The 21,124-nt window shown below is 39.6% G+C and overlaps 2 protein-coding genes across 5 annotated transcripts in view; one reads left to right on the top strand and one right to left on the bottom strand.

Annotated features, from left to right (window-relative positions):
* Positions 1–1,716: 1,716 nt before the first annotated feature.
* LOC109068092 (reticulon-4 receptor-like 2) lies at positions 1,717–5,626 on the top strand. Its single transcript, XM_042737752.1, has 3 exons — positions 1,717–1,872; positions 3,086–3,312; positions 3,408–5,626. The coding sequence occupies exons 1-3, from the start codon at positions 1,815–1,817 to the stop codon at positions 4,494–4,496; spliced, it is 1,374 nt and encodes a 457-aa protein (XP_042593686.1). The 5' UTR covers positions 1,717–1,814; the 3' UTR covers positions 4,497–5,626.
* Positions 5,627–10,735: 5,109 nt separating this feature from the next.
* The window catches only part of jakmip1 (janus kinase and microtubule interacting protein 1), a 33,550-nt gene continuing 23,161 nt past the window's right edge, over positions 10,736–21,124 (bottom strand). For 3 of the 4 annotated variants that reach the window (XM_042737750.1, XM_042737749.1, XM_042737751.1), the window contains 10 exons: positions 19,643–19,705; positions 19,371–19,469; positions 16,878–16,973; positions 16,555–16,608; positions 16,408–16,473; positions 16,250–16,318; positions 16,016–16,093; positions 11,234–11,437; positions 10,988–11,053; positions 10,736–10,824 (listed from right to left, as the gene is read on the bottom strand). In XM_042737750.1, coding sequence (XP_042593684.1) covers positions 10,774–10,824; positions 10,988–11,053; positions 11,234–11,437; positions 16,016–16,093; positions 16,250–16,318; positions 16,408–16,473; positions 16,555–16,608; positions 16,878–16,973; positions 19,371–19,469; positions 19,643–19,705 — 846 coding nt within the window. In that variant the 3' untranslated portion in view covers positions 10,736–10,773. Of the gene's footprint in view, positions 10,825–10,987; positions 11,054–11,233; positions 11,438–11,475; positions 14,217–14,309; positions 14,811–16,015; positions 16,094–16,249; positions 16,319–16,407; positions 16,474–16,554; positions 16,609–16,877; positions 16,974–19,370; positions 19,470–19,642; positions 19,706–21,124 lie in introns of those variants that run through there. The other variant, XR_006156390.1, reaches the window with a different exon arrangement.

Genomic DNA, 21,124 nt, shown 5'->3' with positions numbered 1-21,124 from the left:
TAAAACTCTGCATTGCCACTGGCACTGAGTAAAAAATATTCTGAAGAAATTTCAGGCTATAGGATCAAATTTGATTGCTAGAATCTTCTTGGATATGATGTATTATTCAGAATTTTTATTTTTATTTTACCTGCTGGAATTTGATTCTAATAATATTTTATTGCTTGGTGTTTAAAAGAAATCGCAGTGGGAGCTATAGGATTTAAAAATTCTGAAAGATTTTTGTTAGAATGATGTTAAGCCTATAAGCCTACGGTATCATATTTGATAGCCTAATTTCTTAACCCTCTAATTTATCAACAAGATCAAAACTTTGCTGAAAAAAACTGTTGTATGCAATCTTTAACATGCAATCTTAATTAAGGCATTGTTGGAAGATATAGTGTCAACTGATATTAATATGCATTTTATTTAAATAAATAGTCTGCTATAATGTTTCTGGCTAATATTTTGATGCCAGGCTTTACAAGGTTAATATTCCATGTGCCATTTATCCCATTGGAAATTTTAATTTCTTATATTGATGTTTTATTTCTTATTGGAATTTTTTTTATTTATGTCTTGTAGGAATTACTGTCATTCACAACAAGGACAGAGTTGTTTCCACAGATTTAGAAATTATTGTTTCCCATGGCAACACTCATAATGTCACTTTATTGTTGATGCCCACAAAATTCTTACCAAACTGATGTGTACTGTGCATGTGACTAATCCTAATGGCACTGCTCCAAGTAGGATTCAAACCAGCATAAAACAGCAGGCAGTCACTGATACGCCTCTTGAGGCCAGGGGAGTGAGGTTTACCTGTGCTGTATGTACTTACACTATATATTATGCATTCTGCCATCTAGTGTATGAATTTAGGATAGATATGAAGAATAGTGTGTCTCTTAATAGAACCTAACATTTAATTTTTTTTACAACAGGGAAGCAAAATGACCTTCCAATCTGATGTGATGCTGCTACATTTAGACCCTCACCTTCCACTACATATAGGAAAAGCTATGACTACTGAATGTATATTAAAAATGGGATGTGAGAAAACATCTTAAACCAGACAGTGGGCACCTTGATATCAATTTGATGTCAAATATTAGCCAAGATTATAAAAGTCTGACAAAAATTTAAAGAGTTTTTACAAAGAAACCCTTAATTACTTAATAAATCAATGTGAATGAATATGATTTGAAAAATCGTATAAATGCTATGTTAATCAATGAAATTCAAAGAAAATTATATTTTGGATTCTTTACGTGTCCATATTATGAGAACAAATTGCTGATTTTGTATAGATTTATTATTTAGTATTTATAATATATTATAAATAATCCTCTGTCATAACCAAAATTATTTATATTATAATCGTTCTTGTCACCTGCATTCGTACAAATTATAAGCTTATTTGTCAAAAGTGTAGGCTATGTAGTTTTTTGTCCATTAACCTTATCTGTAGCCTACACAATGATTTCATAATGAGGTTGTTGTATTCTAGCCTGTTTACTAATACGACTCTAGAGAAAAGAACAGTCATCTATGTAAAACAACCGGTAAAGTTATTTAGTCATCCCCTCAATACACTCACTCCGACACAGTCCGGTTTCCTCCCCCCACCTACGTGCTGCTCGCCCTCGCGCGCGTTACGTATGAGAGATTCCGTTGCGTCCCGCGTCCGTGGGCAGCCGGTGCTGGACTATAAACGCTGCCTGGGTGCGCGTCGCTCCTCAGTCGCAGTCGACTCGAGCACCAGAGCTGACCGTTAGAGCAGATAGCAGCTCGCGCTCTCAGGCTAACTCGCTCTCGGTTTGGATTTTGGGATGGAAACTCGTGCGGCTGCGCGGAGCGCTCGCGTCTCCAACTCTCTTACCTTCAAGAGTAAGTACCAACTTTTTATTGTAATTATTAGCTAATGTTTAATGAATATGCATATTTTAATTTGAGGCATAATTATAAACATTATTTACATTAAAAATGCATTTTTGGTTATATTGTGCTAAAACAGTTATTCTTATGTTTATGTTAGATGTGCACTGATGTAAAGTACACTTAAAGACATTGAATAATGTCATATTTTGAATTTTACAAGATGCAAACAAAAATAATTATGTAACAAACAAAAACAAAAGCTAATAATTATCTTTACTTTTGTTTGATAGACATTAATTGATACATATTTATATTTTTGTATATATTTTGTAAAATATACATCATACACAAAATACAAAAGTATAAATAAAAACACATAATACTATTTTGCACGTTTACATTGTAGCGTTACATTTTTTAATTTTTCATTTGGAGTCCCAGTTTGTTCTGACCTCAGTAAAGTCACTTCTGATTAATCAATAAGTGTAATGCGAGTAGACAAATAATTTTTTTATGAGCCCCGTTGATGTAACCAGGATAAATATAGAATAATCAATAATTTCTCAACGTTGAGAAACTTACAAAGCTACTGTTAACCAAAATGGGTGCAGTTATGCTAAAAAGGTAACATAGTAGCCAACAATTTTCCACATTAGTCCTGTACAGAGGATTAGTACATCTTGTCCTGGAACGGTTGTGGAGTGACCAGGTCATGGGTCAGGTAATAGGAAAATCTTGTACAGGCAACATGAATGCACGCAGCATGATTAATTTACGCCATGCGTGTCTTCAAGAGCCATGTTATTGTGTACAGTCACCAATCCCCGTGAGGTCCCCTCTTAAATATTCATGAGCTGCAGTAATTGAATCGGGTTCGGTTTCACAAACCTGAAGTTAATCCGACTTTTTTTTGTTTAAGGCACTCTTAGGCACTGTTCTGTTCTGTCATGGATGGACATGGACATGCACTGAGGGAGTCTCTGAATGGACAGAGAATCTTTCTTAGAACTGCTTTCTTCAAGCGGAATATATGTGGATATTACTTAACCCAGCAATGATATTTCAAATAGCAGCTGTTATATTGCATTTAATCCGACATGATAAATAACAAATTGTTTCCTCGTGTCTGCATCACTCCAGAACTTTAAGAGAATTTGGAACAGCTTCTTCTCAAATGTGAACACGAACATCGTGTTAAGTCTACCTCTTTCTCACTTCACAGGTGGTTTGTCTCTTTGGTTGGTGATATGGTTGTTGGCATGTCGCTGTGCACCGGGTCAGGCATGTCCCAGGTTGTGTGTATGCTACCATATGCCCATGACCGTGAGCTGTCAGTCTCAGAACTTCACTGCTGTTCCAGCTGGTGTGCCCTATGACTCCCAGCGGGTTTTCTTGCAGAACAACCGTATCACTGAGCTCAGAGCCGACTCCTTTGGCTTCGAAACACAGGTGAGTGAATATCTGTAAGTAAATATCACGCTGAATGTTTTCATGTGAAGATTTAAGCAGAGATTTACCTTTGTCTTTACTTTCTGAATCCGCAGGTCCTATGGCTGTATTCCAACAACATCACATGGATCGAAGCAGGTGCATTCAGTAATCTGCGTGTACTAGAGGAACTAGATTTGAGTGATAACCCATCACTGCGCAGGCTGGACGGGGGTGCATTTAGGGGGCTGGAGCGCTTGCAGAGTCTACACATGCACCGCTGCCACTTAACCGATCTGCCTGCTGACCTCTTCCATAAGCTCTACAGCTTGCAGTTTCTCTACTTGCAGGAGAACCAGCTGAGCCACCTCCCAGATGGCCTCTTTTCTGACCTGGTCAACCTCACCCACCTATTCCTGCATGGCAATCGTATCCGTGTCCTGTCTGAAAATGCCTTCCGCGGCCTGGTGAATCTTGACCGCCTGTTGCTTCATGACAACCGCATCCGACAAGTACATCGGCGAGCTTTCCGTGACCTGGGCAGATTGACCATTCTTTATCTCTTCAACAACTCTCTGCAGGAGCTTCCAGGCCAGGCATTGAAGGATACATCGTCGGTGCAGTTTCTCAGGCTTAATGGTAACCCCTGGACCTGTGGCTGTGAAGCCAGGTCGTTATGGGAGTGGTTCCGCAAAGCTCGGATCTCCAGCTCAGACCTAACCTGCTCTACACCAGTCCCTCGTAAAGGCCAGGACCTGAGGTTCCTGCGAGAGCTGGACTTTGCCCTCTGCCCGTTGCCTGACCCAGGATCTCTGGCTGGCACTACAACCACCACCTTCAGTACCAAGACCCGTTGGTGGTTCTCCAAGAACAAACCGGCCTCATCATCTAAGAGCCACTTTCACAAGAGCAGCGAAACCCTTAAGGCCTTTCCATTCACCTCTGTCAAACATCCCTCATCTTCATCATCCTCCTTCTCATCCAAGTACGATCTCACTGCGGAGGAGGCTGCTTTACCCAAGCTAGAGCCTGAAGAGTACTGGGCAAACTATGGCAATGAGGATGCAGCCTCAGTCCGCTGTTTAGAGCTTGAATGTCCACCAGGTTCTGACTCTCCCATTCTCCCATCTTCCTCTTCGTCTTCACTTCTGTCCTTCCTCTCGTTCACAGTACTTACTCTCTCTTTTCACCTTCTCTTCGGCTGAGTTTTCCTTCTCCTCCTCTTTTCTTCTGTTATGCTTCACTACCTTTTTCCTGCAATCGGGCTCATGCTAATAAATGCATAGAAGCAGCCATGCAGGAAGGGGTGACAAGACTGGCACACAACAACAAATTAAACACAACACACACTGTGCAATTCTTACAGTACAACAGAGACAGGGCTACTGCATGCATGCACTCCCAGCAGGCTTTGCAACAACACCTCAAGTCACGTCCTTCTCTAAAATCAGAGAACACAGGACAAGTAGAGGGGCAAAGAGAAAAAAGGAAGTGATGTGGAAAATGAAACAAGAGGTCGATGTCAAAGATGGCGGGGAATGTTTCTGCATGGAGAGGAAACTCTCATGCTGACAAAGGAGACTACGTCAGTTACCAATGACCATCACATCATCATGTAAATAGGAACATACATGTACACAAACTAGACAAATGTTTCCAACAAGACACTGTCAGTAGATTATAAAGTAGAACGCTTTGTATTTTTGGTGATTGTTGGGTACTAAACCAGATACACTATCACATACAGTTGCTCCAAAATGTATTTAGGCAATTGTGCTACAATGTCCAAATTTCAAGAAGAACATTTCACAAAAAAGCTTATTAGATTTAAAATGATAAAACGATAGAGATATTGTATTAGGACACATTCTGATTGTCAAAGTTAAATGTGCATAAGTGATTAACTAAAAACAGATGCCACTTGCTTTGATATTTTATTTCCTAATGCAATGACATTTTTAGGAGTGGTTTAAATGTCCAAATATTTTTGGGGCCACTGTAAACGATATGATGAACAGACAGCTAATGGAAGAACTGACTAACAAAGAATGTTTTTCATTTGTAAAAACCGTGTTAAGTACTGTGGTTTATGTTAGTTGATCTGAGTTGTGCCAGGTACTTTGAGTATCAGGTGAAGTTAGGGCAGGAAGTCAATGTTTAATTCAACCTCAGAAACTGCTTAAGGTGAGAGATCTGTGTTTTCTCTGTGTGTAAGATATCACATAGTCTTTCTCTCTTAGCATGTTGACAGAAGGAAATATTAAATAAAAACTTTGTCTTTGTCTAAAAAAACTAAATAAAACCACCATGAATAAATATGCATTATTACCAAGTTTTTTATTGAGTGATCTCTTGTTTTGCAGTATTTGATCTGTTGGTGTGTGGGCATGTGTGTTTAAGCATTAACTAAGCAGATGGTGAAGGAGAGGCAATTAGATTTTTAAATCTCACCCCAATGTTAAAATAGCTAAAATACAGTTTTTAAGTCCCCAACAGAGCATTCAGTTAGCTGCCAGTATGCATGCAAGATACTATTTCACTTAGTTAATAAACACAAGCTAACATTAATATATAAACATTTCTCTATTAGAAATTTTTTTTTTACCTGACAAGTCACTAGACAACCCCCTTCAGCAATCAAAGTAATCTGCAACCCTTAGCATGACGGTGTATTTCTGAGAGGTCTTTCATAGCACATTTAACGTCATAGACTTGATGTTTAGGAATCAACTTGATGTTTGAAAAAAAAAAAAAAAAATAATAATAAATATATTAAAAGGTCTGATAATGTAGATAGCAAATGACAATCTGACCATTACAAGAAGACACTTTGGAAATAATTTCTTGGGATAAACAGGCGACTCTCCATGTACTCTCTATTTAATCTCATTTGCTGTGTAACAACAGGTCTTAAACAGTTTCTACGCACACATATGGACAGAGGAAAGCTCTTTCAAAATAACTTGACTGGAAATTTCTCCTCTGAAGACGCACTTGCTCTATTCTCCCACAGAGTGCTGTTTGTTCTAGGCTTTCTGTTTGGCATTGTCCCACTGTCTTGTGTGTCAATCACTTGCATTCAGGCATTCATGAGCTCGCCATTCATTCATCTCTCGTTTCCTAAACCTCATCATCTCCTCATACACTCTCTCCAGATGGTTCTGTTTGCATGGACGTGTGTTGGCGTGGCTGTGACGTGCATCATCAGTCGTGTGTCATGCCTGAGAGAGTACAAGTGCATGTGCTTGGGTGTCTTAGACCAAGCACAAGTGTAAATGTTCCATCTGCAAGATCATTAGCACTATTAATTTAGGAGTGAACAGAATGTGGGGAGAGACTAAAAAAAGATAAAGTTTGAACCACAAATAACATTCTGTTGCTGGGGACAAATAAGGCCATACTCCAGTAACACAGTATACTACCTGGAATGGCCAGTGATTGTATAAGAGCGGGTGTACACTAATGAACAGTTTCAGATTGAGTGTACACTACTGATTGCAGATGGAGTGCACACTAGTGAATATGCATCAGATGGAGTATACACTAGTGAATGCATTATATAGAGTGCATCAGATGGAGTGTACACTAGTGAATATACAGCAGCTTTAACATACACTATTGTGAGTTTGCACTAGATTGAGTGTACAATAGTGAATATACATCAGATGTAGTTTACACTAGTGAATATTCAAAATAATGAGTATACATTAATGAATATATATTGGATAAAGTATAGAGTAGTGAATATTTATCAAATGGAGTATATAAAAGTGATTGAATCTGATGGTGTGATCACTAATCAATATGTACTGTAACAGATTAAGTTTACACTAGTGACTCAGATGGCATTTACATTCCTGAATATAAATCATACTGAGGGTAAAATAGTAAAAATTTATCAAAAAGAATATACAGTCGTGGCCAAAAGTTTTGAGAATTACATAAATATTTTGCTGCTAAACTGCTTTTAGATCTTTGTTTCAGTTGTTTCTGTGATGTACTGAAATATAATTACAAGCACTTCATATGTTTCAAAGGCTTTTATCGACAATTACATGACATTTATGCAAAGAGTCAGTATTTGCAGTGTTGGCCCTTCTTTTTCAGGACCTCTGCAATTCGACTGGGCATGCTCTCAATCAACTTCTGGGCCAAATCCTGACTGATAGCAACCCATTCTTTCATAATAACTTCTTGGAGTTTGTGAGAATTATTGGGTTTTTGTTTGTCCACCCGCCTCTTGAGGATTGACCACAAGTTCTCAATGGGATTAAGATCTGGGGAGTTTCCAGGCCATGGACCCTAAATTTCAACATTCTGGTCCCCGAGCCACTTAGTTATCACTTTTGCCTTATGGCACGGTGCTCCATTGTGCTGGAAAATGCATTGTTCTTCGCCAAACTGTTGTTGGAAGAAGTTGCTGTTGGAGGGTGTTTTGGTACCATTCTTTATTCATGGCTGTGTTTTTGGGCAGAATTGTGAGTGAGCCCACTCCCTTGGATGAGAAGCAACCCCACACATGAATGGTGTCAGGATGCTTTACTGTTGGCATGACACAGGACTGATGGTAGCGCTCACCTTTTCTTCTCCGGACAAGCCTTTTTCCAGATGCCCCAAACAATCGGAAAGGGGCTTCATCGGAGAATATGACTTTGCCCCAGATGTTTTTTTTTTTGGAGAGAAGTGGCTTCTTTGCTGCCCTTCTTGACACCAGGCCATCTTCCAAAAGTCTTCGCCTCACTGTGCGTGCAGATGCGCTCACACCTGCCTGCTGCCATTCCTGAGCAAGCTCTGCACTGGTGGCACTCCGATCCCGCAGCTGAATCCTCTTTAGGAGACGATCCTGGCGCTTGCTGGACTTTCTTGGACGGCCTGAAGCCTTCTTTACAAGAATTGAACCTCTTTCCTTGAAGTTCTTGATGAACCTATAAATTGTTTATTTAGGTGCAATCTTAGTAGCCACAATATCCTTGCCTGTGAAGCCATTTTTATGCAACGCAATGATGGCTGCAAGCGTTTCTTTGCAGGTCACCATGGTTAACAATGGAAGAACAATGATTTCAAGCATCACCCTCCTTTTAACATGTCAAGTCTGCCATTCTTACCCAATCAGCCTGACATAATGATCTCCAGCCTTGTGCTCGTCACCATTCTCACCTGAGTTAACAAGATGATTACTGAAATGATTTCAGCAGGTCCTTTAATGACAGCAATGAAATGCAGTGGAAAGGTTTTTTTTTGGGATTAAGTTAATTTTCATGGCAAAGAAGGACTATGCAATTCATCTGATCACTCTTCATAACATTCTGGAGTATATGCAAATTGCTATTATAAAAACTTAAGCAGCAACTTTTCCAATTTCCAATATTTATGTAATTCTCAAAACTTTTGGCCACGACTGTACACTAGTGAGTGCATTAGGTGGAGTGCATCAGACAGAATATACACCAGTGAGTGACAGCACTGGATGAAGTACACACTAATGTGTGCATCGAACGTTAGTGTGCATTAGTGTATACACTATATACACTAATCAGTTTGTATTTCATTGAGTGTACACTAATGATAATTTATCAGATTAATTATACATTATTAAGTACATCAGATGGTGTGTTCACTATTCAGTATAAATCAGATTAAGTTTACACTGGTGAATATTTATCAGATGGAGTACACATTCCTAAATGTATCAGACTGAGTGTACACTAGTGAATATTTTCAAATGGAGTGTACATTGCTGAATATGTATCAAATGGAGTATGCACTAGTGAATATTTATTAAATGGAGTATACACTTGTGAGAATATTAGATGGTGTGCATCAGATGGAATATAGACTGGTGAGTGAGTTGGACTGAATGCATCAGTGTACACTAGTGAGTGCACTGGATGGAGTGTATCAAATGGAGTATACACAAGTGAGAGCGTTGAATGATGTATACACTAATATGTACATCAGACAGTGTGCATTAGTGTACACTAATGTGCTTATCAAATTGAGTGCACATTAGTGAATATGTATCAGATGCATATCAGTCAGCATGGAGAATGAATGGAAGGATCATATGAAGTGTGTGATATGAGGAGGGGGGCTTGCATGAATTAGTTGGGGTGATTAAGAGACTGCGTCAGCAGCGTGGGGGTCTGCATCTTTTCCCTCTCATCCCCACCAAACTTCTGTTCTGAACTAAAAATACGCCCTGCCAGAAGGCACCCAGAGAGGAAGACAGAATGTATGTGTGAATGATAGTTTGAATAAAGGTATCTGAGAATAACAGATTGAACAACTCTGAAAATAACTGTATCAGTTTAACATATGGGTATCCACTAGCTGGAGCGGCTTGTTTTTGGTGGTTTGCGTCAGGCGTCCATCATATTTCATCATTAATTTATCATTCTCTCCAGATGAGTGCTAATCTGCACTATGTTTAATCATGTAGCTCACACTGATTACATCGAATCTCTCTTTTTCTGTCCAACTCTATTTTTGACAGGCAAGTTTGTTCCAGCTTTAGCTGAGATCATCTCTCTGGCTCAGGAATCTGTGCGTAAACACATGGGTTTATTTCCTGTTTGTCAGCGAGTACGAGAACATTCTGAGGTGTTCAGCCTCACTCCTGCTGATTTCTTTTACACTCGGCTCCTCCTTCTTTCATCGCCTTCATTCACACATGCATCCTCACTTTTCTGGCTGCACTGTCTTCTCACATGCTTTTTTTTTTAATCAATGGTCTGCCACCTTCTCCGATGGGACTATGAAAGTTTGTCATCTCCATCTGATAAGTCTAGCACAGTGAGATGAACTCAGGTCAGGTGAGTGAGACAGTCTGCAGTCCTTTTTTCCCCATCCCAGAATACAAAAGGATGAGGGACTGATTATTACTTTACTGCCACCTATTGGCTGATCTAAACAATAGCTTGCTTTCAAGTAAAAATGTGCACCACCCATTGTCCTGTTCACTTCTGATTTAAACTTTAGAAATATACAGTTATCCATCATTTTAAATTAGCCTTCAAGAGCACATGTGAAAAAAATACAACTTTATTTATTGAAACTAAAAGCAGTCTGACAAGTGCGGAAGTGTCTTTAAATACTCATTATAACAAATAATTACGGTGCATTCATTTATATTTGTTCACACAAATTCAATCGGACAAAACAAAATTAAGCAGCCTCTGGAACTTTTGAAATACGAATGTTTCTCTTTGGAAACGTTTCATAAAATATTTAAAAACATGTTTTGTTCAACAAACTGAGGAATGATTGTGTCACCAAAGTGCCTTATGGCAAGATGAGTTTGTATCTTTCATCTAGATACTGCACCTGTGTGTGTTTGAGAAAGACAGTGAGAGACAGAAAGAGATATAGGGAAAGAATATGATGTGTGTGTGTGTGTGTGTGTGTGTGTGTGTGTGTGTGTGTGTGTGTGTGTGTGTGTGTGTGGTGTGTGTGTTGAGGGGGGGGGGGGGGGGGGGGGGGGGGTTAAGGCCAGAGAATAAAAGCTAGGGAGAAAAACAAGAAAAGGAACAAAAACTATAAATTATAATAAACACAAATTTCAAACAAGAGAGAGGAGAGGAGAAGAGGAATCAGTCTTACAGCCCAATTTGGAAGAAGAACATTAAAGAGACAGTATCTATCAAGAACATGATCTAACACTCTGATAAACACGAGAGTAGGACACATCCATACACACCTTTTCTTCAATCTCTTTGATTTGTCTTCTATGCATGTCAATTTTATCTTCAAGTTCTCTGATCCTCTGTAAGTCATATCATAAAACACATAAAGAGATATTTAGAAGACTGTCCAAGCAGATTTATTTCATTAAATGAAAGTGAATAGGAACCAGGGACAATCATCCACTTTCATTATGTCGAAGAGCAACTTGGACAAGTACTATTTGGCAATTTTACTAATTAACACATGCATGGATCCTGACCTGCTGTGCAGACTGGAGGAGCTCCATGCGCTGTTGTAGGACGAGTGTGTCGGCATGGCGACTCTGCCGCAGGATCTGTCTCCGCACTGCATCCATTGACTCGGCCAGCTTTGCTCGCTGCCTGTCACTCAAACTCTCCCCCACACAGCTGTCTGGATCCTGCTGCAGGGCAGCGTATAATGTGGCCTCCAGCTCCTGCACCCTCTAAACAACAAACATATACACAATGCTTTATAAATGGCAAATGGTAATGAGTTTGGCCCGAAGTTTAGTTGAAATTGATTTTTAAACAGTCCACATCTTTTCATGAATTTGTCATATACTTTTGGTCAAACTGGCCCTTGCCACAAATATGGTACAAATTGATGTCCTGTCACTTTCTAAAAAGAAATTAAGGTACTTATTGTACCCTTCCTGTGTTTAACTACTGTACCACACCAACATGACTGTCACAAACCAGGGTGGAGACAGAGGGTTAGTGATAAGATGAAGTTTATTAACAGGATGGAATGAATAATGAATAGGAAGTCACTGAGGGAGCATGCACAGAGTCCAGGTTCTTGAAACACAGGGAGACAACGTAGGAGAATCACAGGAGGATGGTAGGGAGATCTGAGGGCAGAGAAAGCACTTGTAGTGGAGGAGTCTGGCAACTGTTTAGTGTAGTGAACAGTAGACAGGATGCCAGAGTACTGGCGTGATGAGGGCTGTATAGTGAAGGGTGATTGCTGGGTGCAGGTGATCAGTACTCCGGCGATTGGGATCGGGAGTGATTGGGAGCAGGTGCAGGTGATGATTAAGGTAGCTGTGATGGTGAATCCCTGACACTACCCCCTCCTCCAGGGGCAGCTCCTGACGCCCTGATGTGACGACGAGGGCGACCTCGGCCTCTGGGTGCGGGACGGTTTGGATGGACTCGATGGAATTCCTCCAGCAGCATGGGATCCAGGATGTTGTCCCGGGCCACCCAGGAAAGCTCCTCTGGTCCATACCCCTCCCAGTCAAGCAGGTACTTGAGCCAGGCACCCCATCCCCGCGAGTCCAAGATGTCCTTGACTTGGTATACTGATGGCTGGTTGAGGATCTCCGGAGGAGGGGGTACCTTTGGTTCCAAGGTGTGTGGAGTGGCAGGAGAGAAGGGCTTCAGTAGTGACACATGGAAAGTGGGGTGAATTCGGTACCTGGGGAGGTAGGTGTAGCCTGTAGGTGACTTTGTTGATCTGCCTCTCGACCATGAACAGACCAATGTAGCAGGGACTCAGCTTCCTGCATGGCAGACAGAGACGCAGATCCCGGGTTGAAAGCCATAGCTTGTCCCCAGGTTGGTAAACGGGAGTGGAGGTGCGTCGAGCATCCGCGAAGGCTTTTTGTCTCCGTACTGCGCGCTGGAGGTGGACATGAGCTGAGTCCCACACTCTCTCGTTTGCTCGGAACCTGTAGTCCACAGCTGGAACTTCAGATGGTTCTCCTGTCCATGGGAATAGTGGAGGTTGGTAGCCGGCAGAGGGAAGGAAGCGGTTCCAGCTGTGCTGGTCTTCCTGGCAGTATGCCCGGAGGTAGCGTCCGAGTTCTTGGATCTTCCGCTCAGTCTGGCCATTCGTCTGGGGATGGTATCCGGAAGGCAAGTTAACAGTGACCCCTAGCAGGTGGAAGAAGGCCTTCCACACCAGGGAAATGAACTGGGGACCCCGGTCTGATACGATATCCTCTGGCAGTCCGAAGTTCCAGAAGACATGGGAGAATAAGTGTTCAGCTGTTTCTAGGGTGGTCGGCAATCCTGGCAAGGGAATTAATTTACAGGCTTAAGGAAAGCGATCCACAACCACCAAGACACATGTGTTACCTTCGGATTCTGGCAGGTCAGTCACAAAGTCGATCACCAGGTGGGACCAGGGCCTCTGAGGAACAGGTAGGGGCACGAGCTTGCCTGCTGGGAGATGACGAGGAGTGAAAGACATGGCACAGACTGAGCAACTATGGACGTACCCGATGACATCCCCGGACATACTTAGCGAACCAGTACCGAGCTTGGAGGAGCGAGAGGGTCTGTTGGCTGCCTGGATGTCCATAGCCCAGTATACTGTGATGTGAGCCCAGAAGGGATTGCCGTTGGGACCTTGGGACGCAAGTCCTCCCTTCTGGGCCTCCCAGCGGAGCTGTTTTGGTCCGTGTGGTCCAGATGATGGGGCTGACAACCATGGCTGGAGGGAGTATTGGCTCGGGGTCCGATGGAGCATCTTGGGAGTGTATACGTGACAGGGCGTCAGCATTGCAATTCCGGTTTCTGGGGCGGGTAGGAAATTGAAGCGGGTGAAGAATAGGGCCCAGCGGACCTGCCGGGGATTGAGCCTTTTGGCATCGCAGAGCTATTGGAGGTTCTTATGGTCGGTGATGACTGTGAACGGGTGGTTGGCTCACTTTTGCCCACGAAGAAGCTTGGGTACACTCTACCCTTGGGGAGTTTCGCTTCAGGCAGCAGGTCGATGGCACAGTCCCATGGCCGATGAGGTGGTAAATGTGTGGCTGCCTGCTTGCTAAAGACATCCTGGAACGCCAAGAATTAATCAGACAGGATAGTCAGAGCCACACTCGGCTCAGGACTCTCAATGAGCATGGAAGCAACCAGTGACTGGAGTGGCGGAGGTGGAAGGGCAGTGAGACAGTGTTGGTGGCAGAACTGGCTCCAACGCACCACCTCACAGGTATCCCATCTGATCTCCGGAGAATGTTGAATGAGCCAGGGGCATCCCAGGATGATATCCACAGTGGGTCCCTCCAGTACCAGAAAGTTAATTTCTTCTTCATGAAAGAGCCCAATTTTAAGAGTCATAGGAGGGGCCTGGAACCTCACCCGCCCACGTCCTAACGATTTTCCCTGAATCATCTCCACTTGAAGCTCCTGGGCATGACGACAGCATGGCAGCTGGAGCCGAATTAGGAGGCTGTTCGAGATGAAGTTCCGAGGAGCCCGAATTGACCAGAGCTGAAACAACAACAGAGCAGACTGGGCTGAATAGTTGGACTGACATGGTGGCAAAAGTGTGGAAATCACTGGGTCATACTGAATGGTACTCACCATAGGATGTGGGGGCTTGACAGGGCAGGCTCAGATGACATAAACAGGTGCGGCACAATAAAGGCAGAGTCCAGCCGCGAGCCTGCGATGCATTCCTCGGAAGATAGTCGGGTAGAATCCACTTGCATAGGCTCAGGTACTGGAGGGCCACTGGCAGGAGAGCCAGACTGGTGGGCGGCTTCAGCGGTGTGGCAGGCGGCTAGGTGTTGGGAGATGTGGTTGGCTTTCAGCTTGAAGCTCTCCAGACCAATGGAATCCTCATAGATTGCCATTTGAGCACGGATAAGGGGATTAAGTCCTTGACGATAGGCGCTCAGGAGAGCTGCGCTCCATCCGCTAGCCACCAGAGTCCGGAATTGGATGGTGTACTCACTTGTTGATGTATCTCCTTGACGCAACCACAGCAGTTGATCAGAGACTGAGATCTCACCAGCAGCAGAGCCAAATGCCTCCTTGAAGTGGTTAATGAGTGGTTAAGGTTAAGGAGGACAATAGGGAGATCTGAGGGCAGTGAAAGCGCAAGTTAGTGGAGAGGAATCTGGCAACTGTTCATTGTAAAGAACAGTAGACCAGATGCCAGAGTACTGGCGTGATGAGGGCTTTATAGTGGAGGGTGATTGCTGGGTGCAGGTGCAGGTGCAGGTGATCAGTACTCCGGTGATTGGGATCGGGAGTGATTGGGACTAGGTGCAGGTGATGACTGAGGTGGCTGTGACAGTAAATCCCTGACAGTGACACTATTGCTTAGAAGTTTGGGTTCAGTAAGATGCTTTTAAAAACTTATTTCAACCCCAAAATTTTCAATATTAGTGTATACATTATTTCATTTATGATAAATAGAATTTAATCACAACATTTATCTACTACTGAGTTACAGCTTAATTAAATTTAAATCTGAAACACTATTGCCCAAAACACTATTTTAGTATATCTTCATTTCAGTAGAACCTTGGAATTAATTAATTTTGTGCAATTATAATGTTTATTTATTGTTTATTTTTAAATAACAAATATTAACAAATTACATGCAAAAATATTTTACACAAATAAGCAAATATGTGACCCTGGAACCTGTCTTAATAGCAGATGTACATGTGTAGCAATAGCCAAAAATACATTGTATGGGTCAAAATTTGGAATTTTATGCCAAAATTCATTAGGATATTAAGTAAAGATCATTTTCTATGAAGATATTTTGTAAATGTCCTACAGTAAATATCTCAAAACGTAATTTTTGATTATTAATATGCATTGCTAAGGACTTCATTTAAACAGCTTTAAATTTATACAACTTTACTTTGTATTTTGCCAACTTTAATTTTCTCATTATTTTGATTCTTTGCACCCTCAGATTCCAGATTGTCAAAAAGTTGTATCTCGGGCAAATATAGTCCTATCTTAACAAACCATACATCAATGGAAAGCTTATTTATTCAGCTTTCAGAAGATGCATAATTCTCAATTTCGAAAAATTTACTCTTATGTATATGTATCTTGGCCAAATAGTACATTTACTTTTACATTTACATTTACCGTTTTATATTTAGCATCTCCTGTGGTAAGCCAACAACATTTCTTTTGCTGACACATTCTTGAGAACAAAATCTAGCAAAAACATTTGTAAAAGTATTCACATATACAAACTGATTATAGGCAAGTATCCAAAAGTATCCGTTTACACTGCTACATAATCTCAAAAGTCCTACCAGTTGGGACTGATCGAGAGCTTGCTTCCTGTAGTCTAGTTCCTCTTCCAGGAAACCTTTCTGTTTACTGAACAGCTCCTGTTGATAACATCAGTTCACCACGGTCAAGACAGGAGCACACACAAATGATACATTTTTAATCAAGTGTCATCAAACCTCATCTATCCCTAGACCAGCTGTTAGAACAAACAGTACAACACATTCATCTCAGATGACACGAATGGATATTCTTACCTTTTCATTCTCCAGATCAATCATTTTCTGTGTCAGGGCTGCCTCAGTGCTGTCGATCTGGTTCAGCCACTGGTCACAAAGACATAAAAATACAATAGAACCACTGACAAAATAAGGAATCTTATCTTTGAGGATTTAGAGAATGAAGGAGATGATACCTTTTCACATAAAGACAGCACAGTGCCTGCTTGAATGACTGTCACTTGCTCCTCGTTTCGCAAGTTCTGCCAAAGATAAGTGTTAATTTCAACTCTTTTTTTGAGAAACAGGAGAAATGCGTGCACATATAATGGCAAAAAACATACCCCATTATCCCCAAGAATGTCAAGCTTTTTCATGAGGTCAGGAATGATGACATCCTAAACCAAACACACATGAAGATGTGGCCAACATACATTATGTTATAATTCGGTACATATATGCAGCTGTGTGAATTGTGCAATTTATTGTATTGTGTATAAATTGTATAGTATAAAGTATATTGTATCATTGAATATTGTATAAATCAATGAAGCTAAGCTGAAACATTCCTTCAACCACACATTACTATAGTAAGTACATTAGTTTTGAATTAAGTAATTTAACATTAGTAACTTAGATTGTCATATACCAGTAGTGTGTGTTTTACCTTGACACCCTCTTGCTGGCAGTGTAGCTGTAGGCTACTGTTGTTTTCAGAGGCAGAGATTTGCAGGTTAAAGGCAGGAGAACGGCGTTCCCTCTCCTATTGTGAAAAAAAGATGGAATTGGTGGTGAAATATATAGAAAACATTTTTGGGGGGTCAGCGGGGATAATAGTATCTGGAGAGAAAATTTACTTTTAAAGAAATAGTAAAAAAAATTAAATTATATATATATATACTGTATGTGTATATATATATATATATATATATATATATATATATATATATATATATATATATATATATATATATATATATATATATATATATATATATTGGGATTGTTTAACCAAAAATAAAACTTTCTTCAGATTTACACAAACAATATCCAGACATCTCTTCAACAGACAAAAAGAAGCACATAAAGACGGTCTTTTCATTACACAAACGCTATTATATGAATTAAAGAGACTGAGAATTTGTAAACACTTTGCACTGTGCACATTTACCGTACTTTAATGTGCATTTTTTATCATTATTGAAGCACGACAGAACCACTCTTGCGAAAAAGACATGCACTTAATTGTACAAGATTTGCACTTGCAGTGTACTTTAAAGTATTTTCTTAAAAACTGTACTTGCATATAATATATAGATGAAATAAAAGACCATTTAAGTTTAATAAAAGAAAATACACTTTCATGACTTTCTTCGCACACTATATAACATAAATAAGTACACTTTGTAATGTAATTAAAATTTTACTCTATAGTAAATGTAAATAATGGTTTTACTCATATTTTGTCATGATTTAAAGAAAACAATGATCATTTAAGGGTCCAAAAACATTACATTTACTTCACACGCAAGTATATTGTTTTAAAGTATATTATGAAAATGAATTACTATATTTTAAAAGTATGCTAAAGTGTACTTTTTGTCACAAGGGCAGTTCCTTTTTACTTGCATGAAAAGAATAGCAAGGATTTTCTTCAAATATTCATTATCTGTGTTTAACAGAATAAAGAAAGTAATATGGGTTTGAAACAACATAAAAGGTAGTGATGACACTTTTGTCATTCATATACTGTACATAGGATGTTTATAAAAGACTTAAACATACAGATGAGTTCATACCGCACTTCATGCAACATTATAGAACAGAATGTATGCAGATACTATGAATGTTGTTGAATATTGTAGGCTCTGTGACAAACTGCTTATGTTCCTCTACTGTAAGTCACTTTGGATAAAAGTGTCTGCAAGATGCATAAGTGTAGAAACCACTGCTGATCACATGACCTAACTACAATTAGAAGATCCATGTGTACAATGTTCTAAGCTGTGTGTAATACAGTCATTGACTAAAAATGCTTTAAAAAATGTGGAATGCTGAAGGACTATATACTGTATATAATGTATACACACACACACACGAGAGAGAGAGAGAGAGAGAGAGAGATGTCGGTGTGTTGGTTGGGCTCCAATGACATTTAGAATATCTTCTTTTGTGTTCCGCAGAAAAAAAAGAAAGTCATACATGTTTAGAGTAACATAAGGGTGACAGAATTTGGAATTTGGATTTCTGGGGAAACTGTCCCTTTAAGCACACTCAAACAACCTATTGTTTCAACTGAATTACTTACAAACCACACAATTTGAGTCATTTCTGTAACCAAACAGTATGCACTTATTTATATGCAATAATTTGAACCAAGAAAGAGCTCTTTCTGATTGGAAGCTGCAGTTACCATATACATTCGTGCCCACAAGTATTATCAGTGACATAAATTTTGTGTTTTGCAAAATTTGCTGCTTAAATTGTTGTGGTGTCCATTCACATGGTTTCTTGATTATGTCACTGCCAATACTTTTAGAAACAATGTGAATGAACACCACAACAGCTTAAGTAGCAAATTTTGCAAAACACAAAGTTTGTCACTTTCAATACTTTTGGCCACAACTGTGCTGCAATTTGGATTCTGTAAATTAACTTCTCACAAATATTTCAAAATGATCACAGAAATATACAACATCTCATAAAAAGATGTATATGATTGTACAAGCAAACAAAAAGAGAAGGCATACATATGTGTTGGGAGGAATAATGATCTGCTGACTGAAAAGTTGACATGACCATTAAATATAGTGAATTTGTATGTACACAAATAAAAACACATGCAGGAAGTGCAGTCAAAAAGAAAAAAAAAGAATAGTGAGGAGTTTCATTCAAATACATTTTATTCCACTAAAACTTATAATTTACAAAACAATAGTGATATAAATATACAGTTCTTGAAACAGAAAAAAAAATTAAAATGAATTTTAAAACATTTAAGATGTGTATGAAAATATCTATAGCAACATGAAAACAACTCAAAGCAGTGCCAGTTTTGTGGATGTGGGGTAAAATGGATTCATGTATGTAGCTTGTGTAGACATGAGCTGGGTTTGGCCGTCCCTGTTTGCTGCTGTGGGAGCAAAACAGATTCTCTTACTTCCAGTTCTAGAATGCGGAATTCAAGCAGCTCATTCTGATCCTGGGTGTCTTGAACTTCCGAGCGTAATCGCATTTCACACTGCTCCAGCGACACTATCTACCACACACACACACACACACACACACACACACACACACACACACACACACACACACACACACACACACACACACACACACACACACACCAGAAGAATGTTAAGTGTTTATGTTTGAGTATATGTAGATTGTAGGCAACAGGCTGTTTCAAACAGCAGACAAAAGCTATACCTTTTCTCTGAGTTCCTGGTTCACCCTGAGAAGATTTTGCTTTTCCTCCACCCATTTTGAGTCCTGCATAACATAAAGCCACACAAAAACACACACACACCACTACAAATTACACTACTAGTACTTTACTAACACTCCTATTATCACTAATCATACACACAATCCACACTCTCGTGTACTTGTGTCAACCCAAATAATCTCAGATCAATTATCAAATAATCAGTTTTAAACATTGACCTCAGCATAAACAAAGAAACAAAGAGAGAGAGAGAAAAAAAAGAGAAGTTAAAGATGGAGAAATGGCTGAGATTTATTAGATTGCATGCAGGTAAGTCCATTTCCATATTTTACAGGGGAAAAAAACATCAAGCAACCAATGAGAGACAAGCATAGAACAGAAAGGAAATACATGCAAAAGCAGGCTGGCCAATGACAAACTGATCATTAAGCCAAAATAGCTATGTTCGGAATAGCATACTACCATACTACTCTTATTATTTACAACAGGGAAACAATGCATTTCCATTACCAGTGTTCCAGTGTGAACTGGAACTAATATAAACTTTGATTTGTAACTCTTTTTGGTCTCTCTTTTTTTTTTTTTTTTTTTTTACAAAAATTTGAGTAAAAATACTATATTTTTATTCCTAAAATAATAGCTGTTCAGCATTCACCTAATTAAACAAGCAACATGATGAGATCATGTATAAACATGGCATGCTACTGTTTGAAACATTTAATAAATGCAGAATAATTCACAGTTCTGTTTCACATACTATTAAAGGGTCATGAAACACTAAACTATATTTTATGAGATTTTAACAAAAGTTGTTATATCATAGAAGACAGCATTAGCATCCGTTAATTTTTAAATTATAGGAGAAATCTGGTTAAGCTTTTGGCTCTATTTCTATCTTAATCATGTTTTTGCTTTGTAAAACTTTCTGCATCACATTAATTCTCTTCCATATATCCAAATCATTTTCATAACAAATGATGTGTGTATTTAATGTACAAAACCATGTTCAATATATTTGATGAATATATATATATATATACAAAACTATGTATAATATATTTGTTTATTTGCAAGGTATTTTTTGGGGGGGAAACGTGAAGCATTTAACTTAATGAGAGTTCACGAGTTCACATTTACTTATAATTAAATAAAGGTTATGCATATTTGGCGTGCTGTCTGGGGAGAGAGCTCCGAGCCCGGCAAGACTCCCGAGCCCGTGGCATATATATATACACACACTTTTATCTATCTATCTATCTATAGACTTGATTATGTCGCTTCATTAAGTTTTTTCCTTCAATAAAAAACTTACTGTCTCGTATATTTGTCTTTTTGTCCGATTTTAACATACTTCTGTAATGTAGTTATATGCTTTTTTGAAGCCACAGGCCACATTATTTTAAAATAACCAAATTTAACAGCAAAATTTGTAGTGAAAAAACTACATTACCCATGATGCTGTA

Source organism: Cyprinus carpio, chromosome B14, assembly GCF_018340385.1.
Source record: "Cyprinus carpio isolate SPL01 chromosome B14, ASM1834038v1, whole genome shotgun sequence".
Lineage (NCBI taxonomy): Eukaryota > Metazoa > Chordata > Actinopteri > Cypriniformes > Cyprinidae > Cyprinus > Cyprinus carpio.
The sequence above is the reverse complement of the archived record's forward strand: the minus strand, read 5'-3'. Positions and strand labels throughout refer to the sequence as shown.

What these genes read in the sequence shown, in the direction of transcription:
- LOC109068092 (XM_042737752.1), top strand. Translation starts at nt 1,815, where the DNA reads ATGGAAACTCGTGCGGCTGCGCGGAGCGCTCGCGTCTCCAACTCTCTT. An exon ending in CAACTCTCTTACCTTCAAGA is followed by an intron (nt 1,873 to 3,085) that starts GTAAGTACCAAC and finishes CTCACTTCACAG; the next exon opens with GTGGTTTGTCTCTTTGGTTG. An exon ending in CCTTTGGCTTCGAAACACAG is followed by an intron (nt 3,313 to 3,407) that starts GTGAGTGAATAT and finishes CTGAATCCGCAG; the next exon opens with GTCCTATGGCTGTATTCCAA.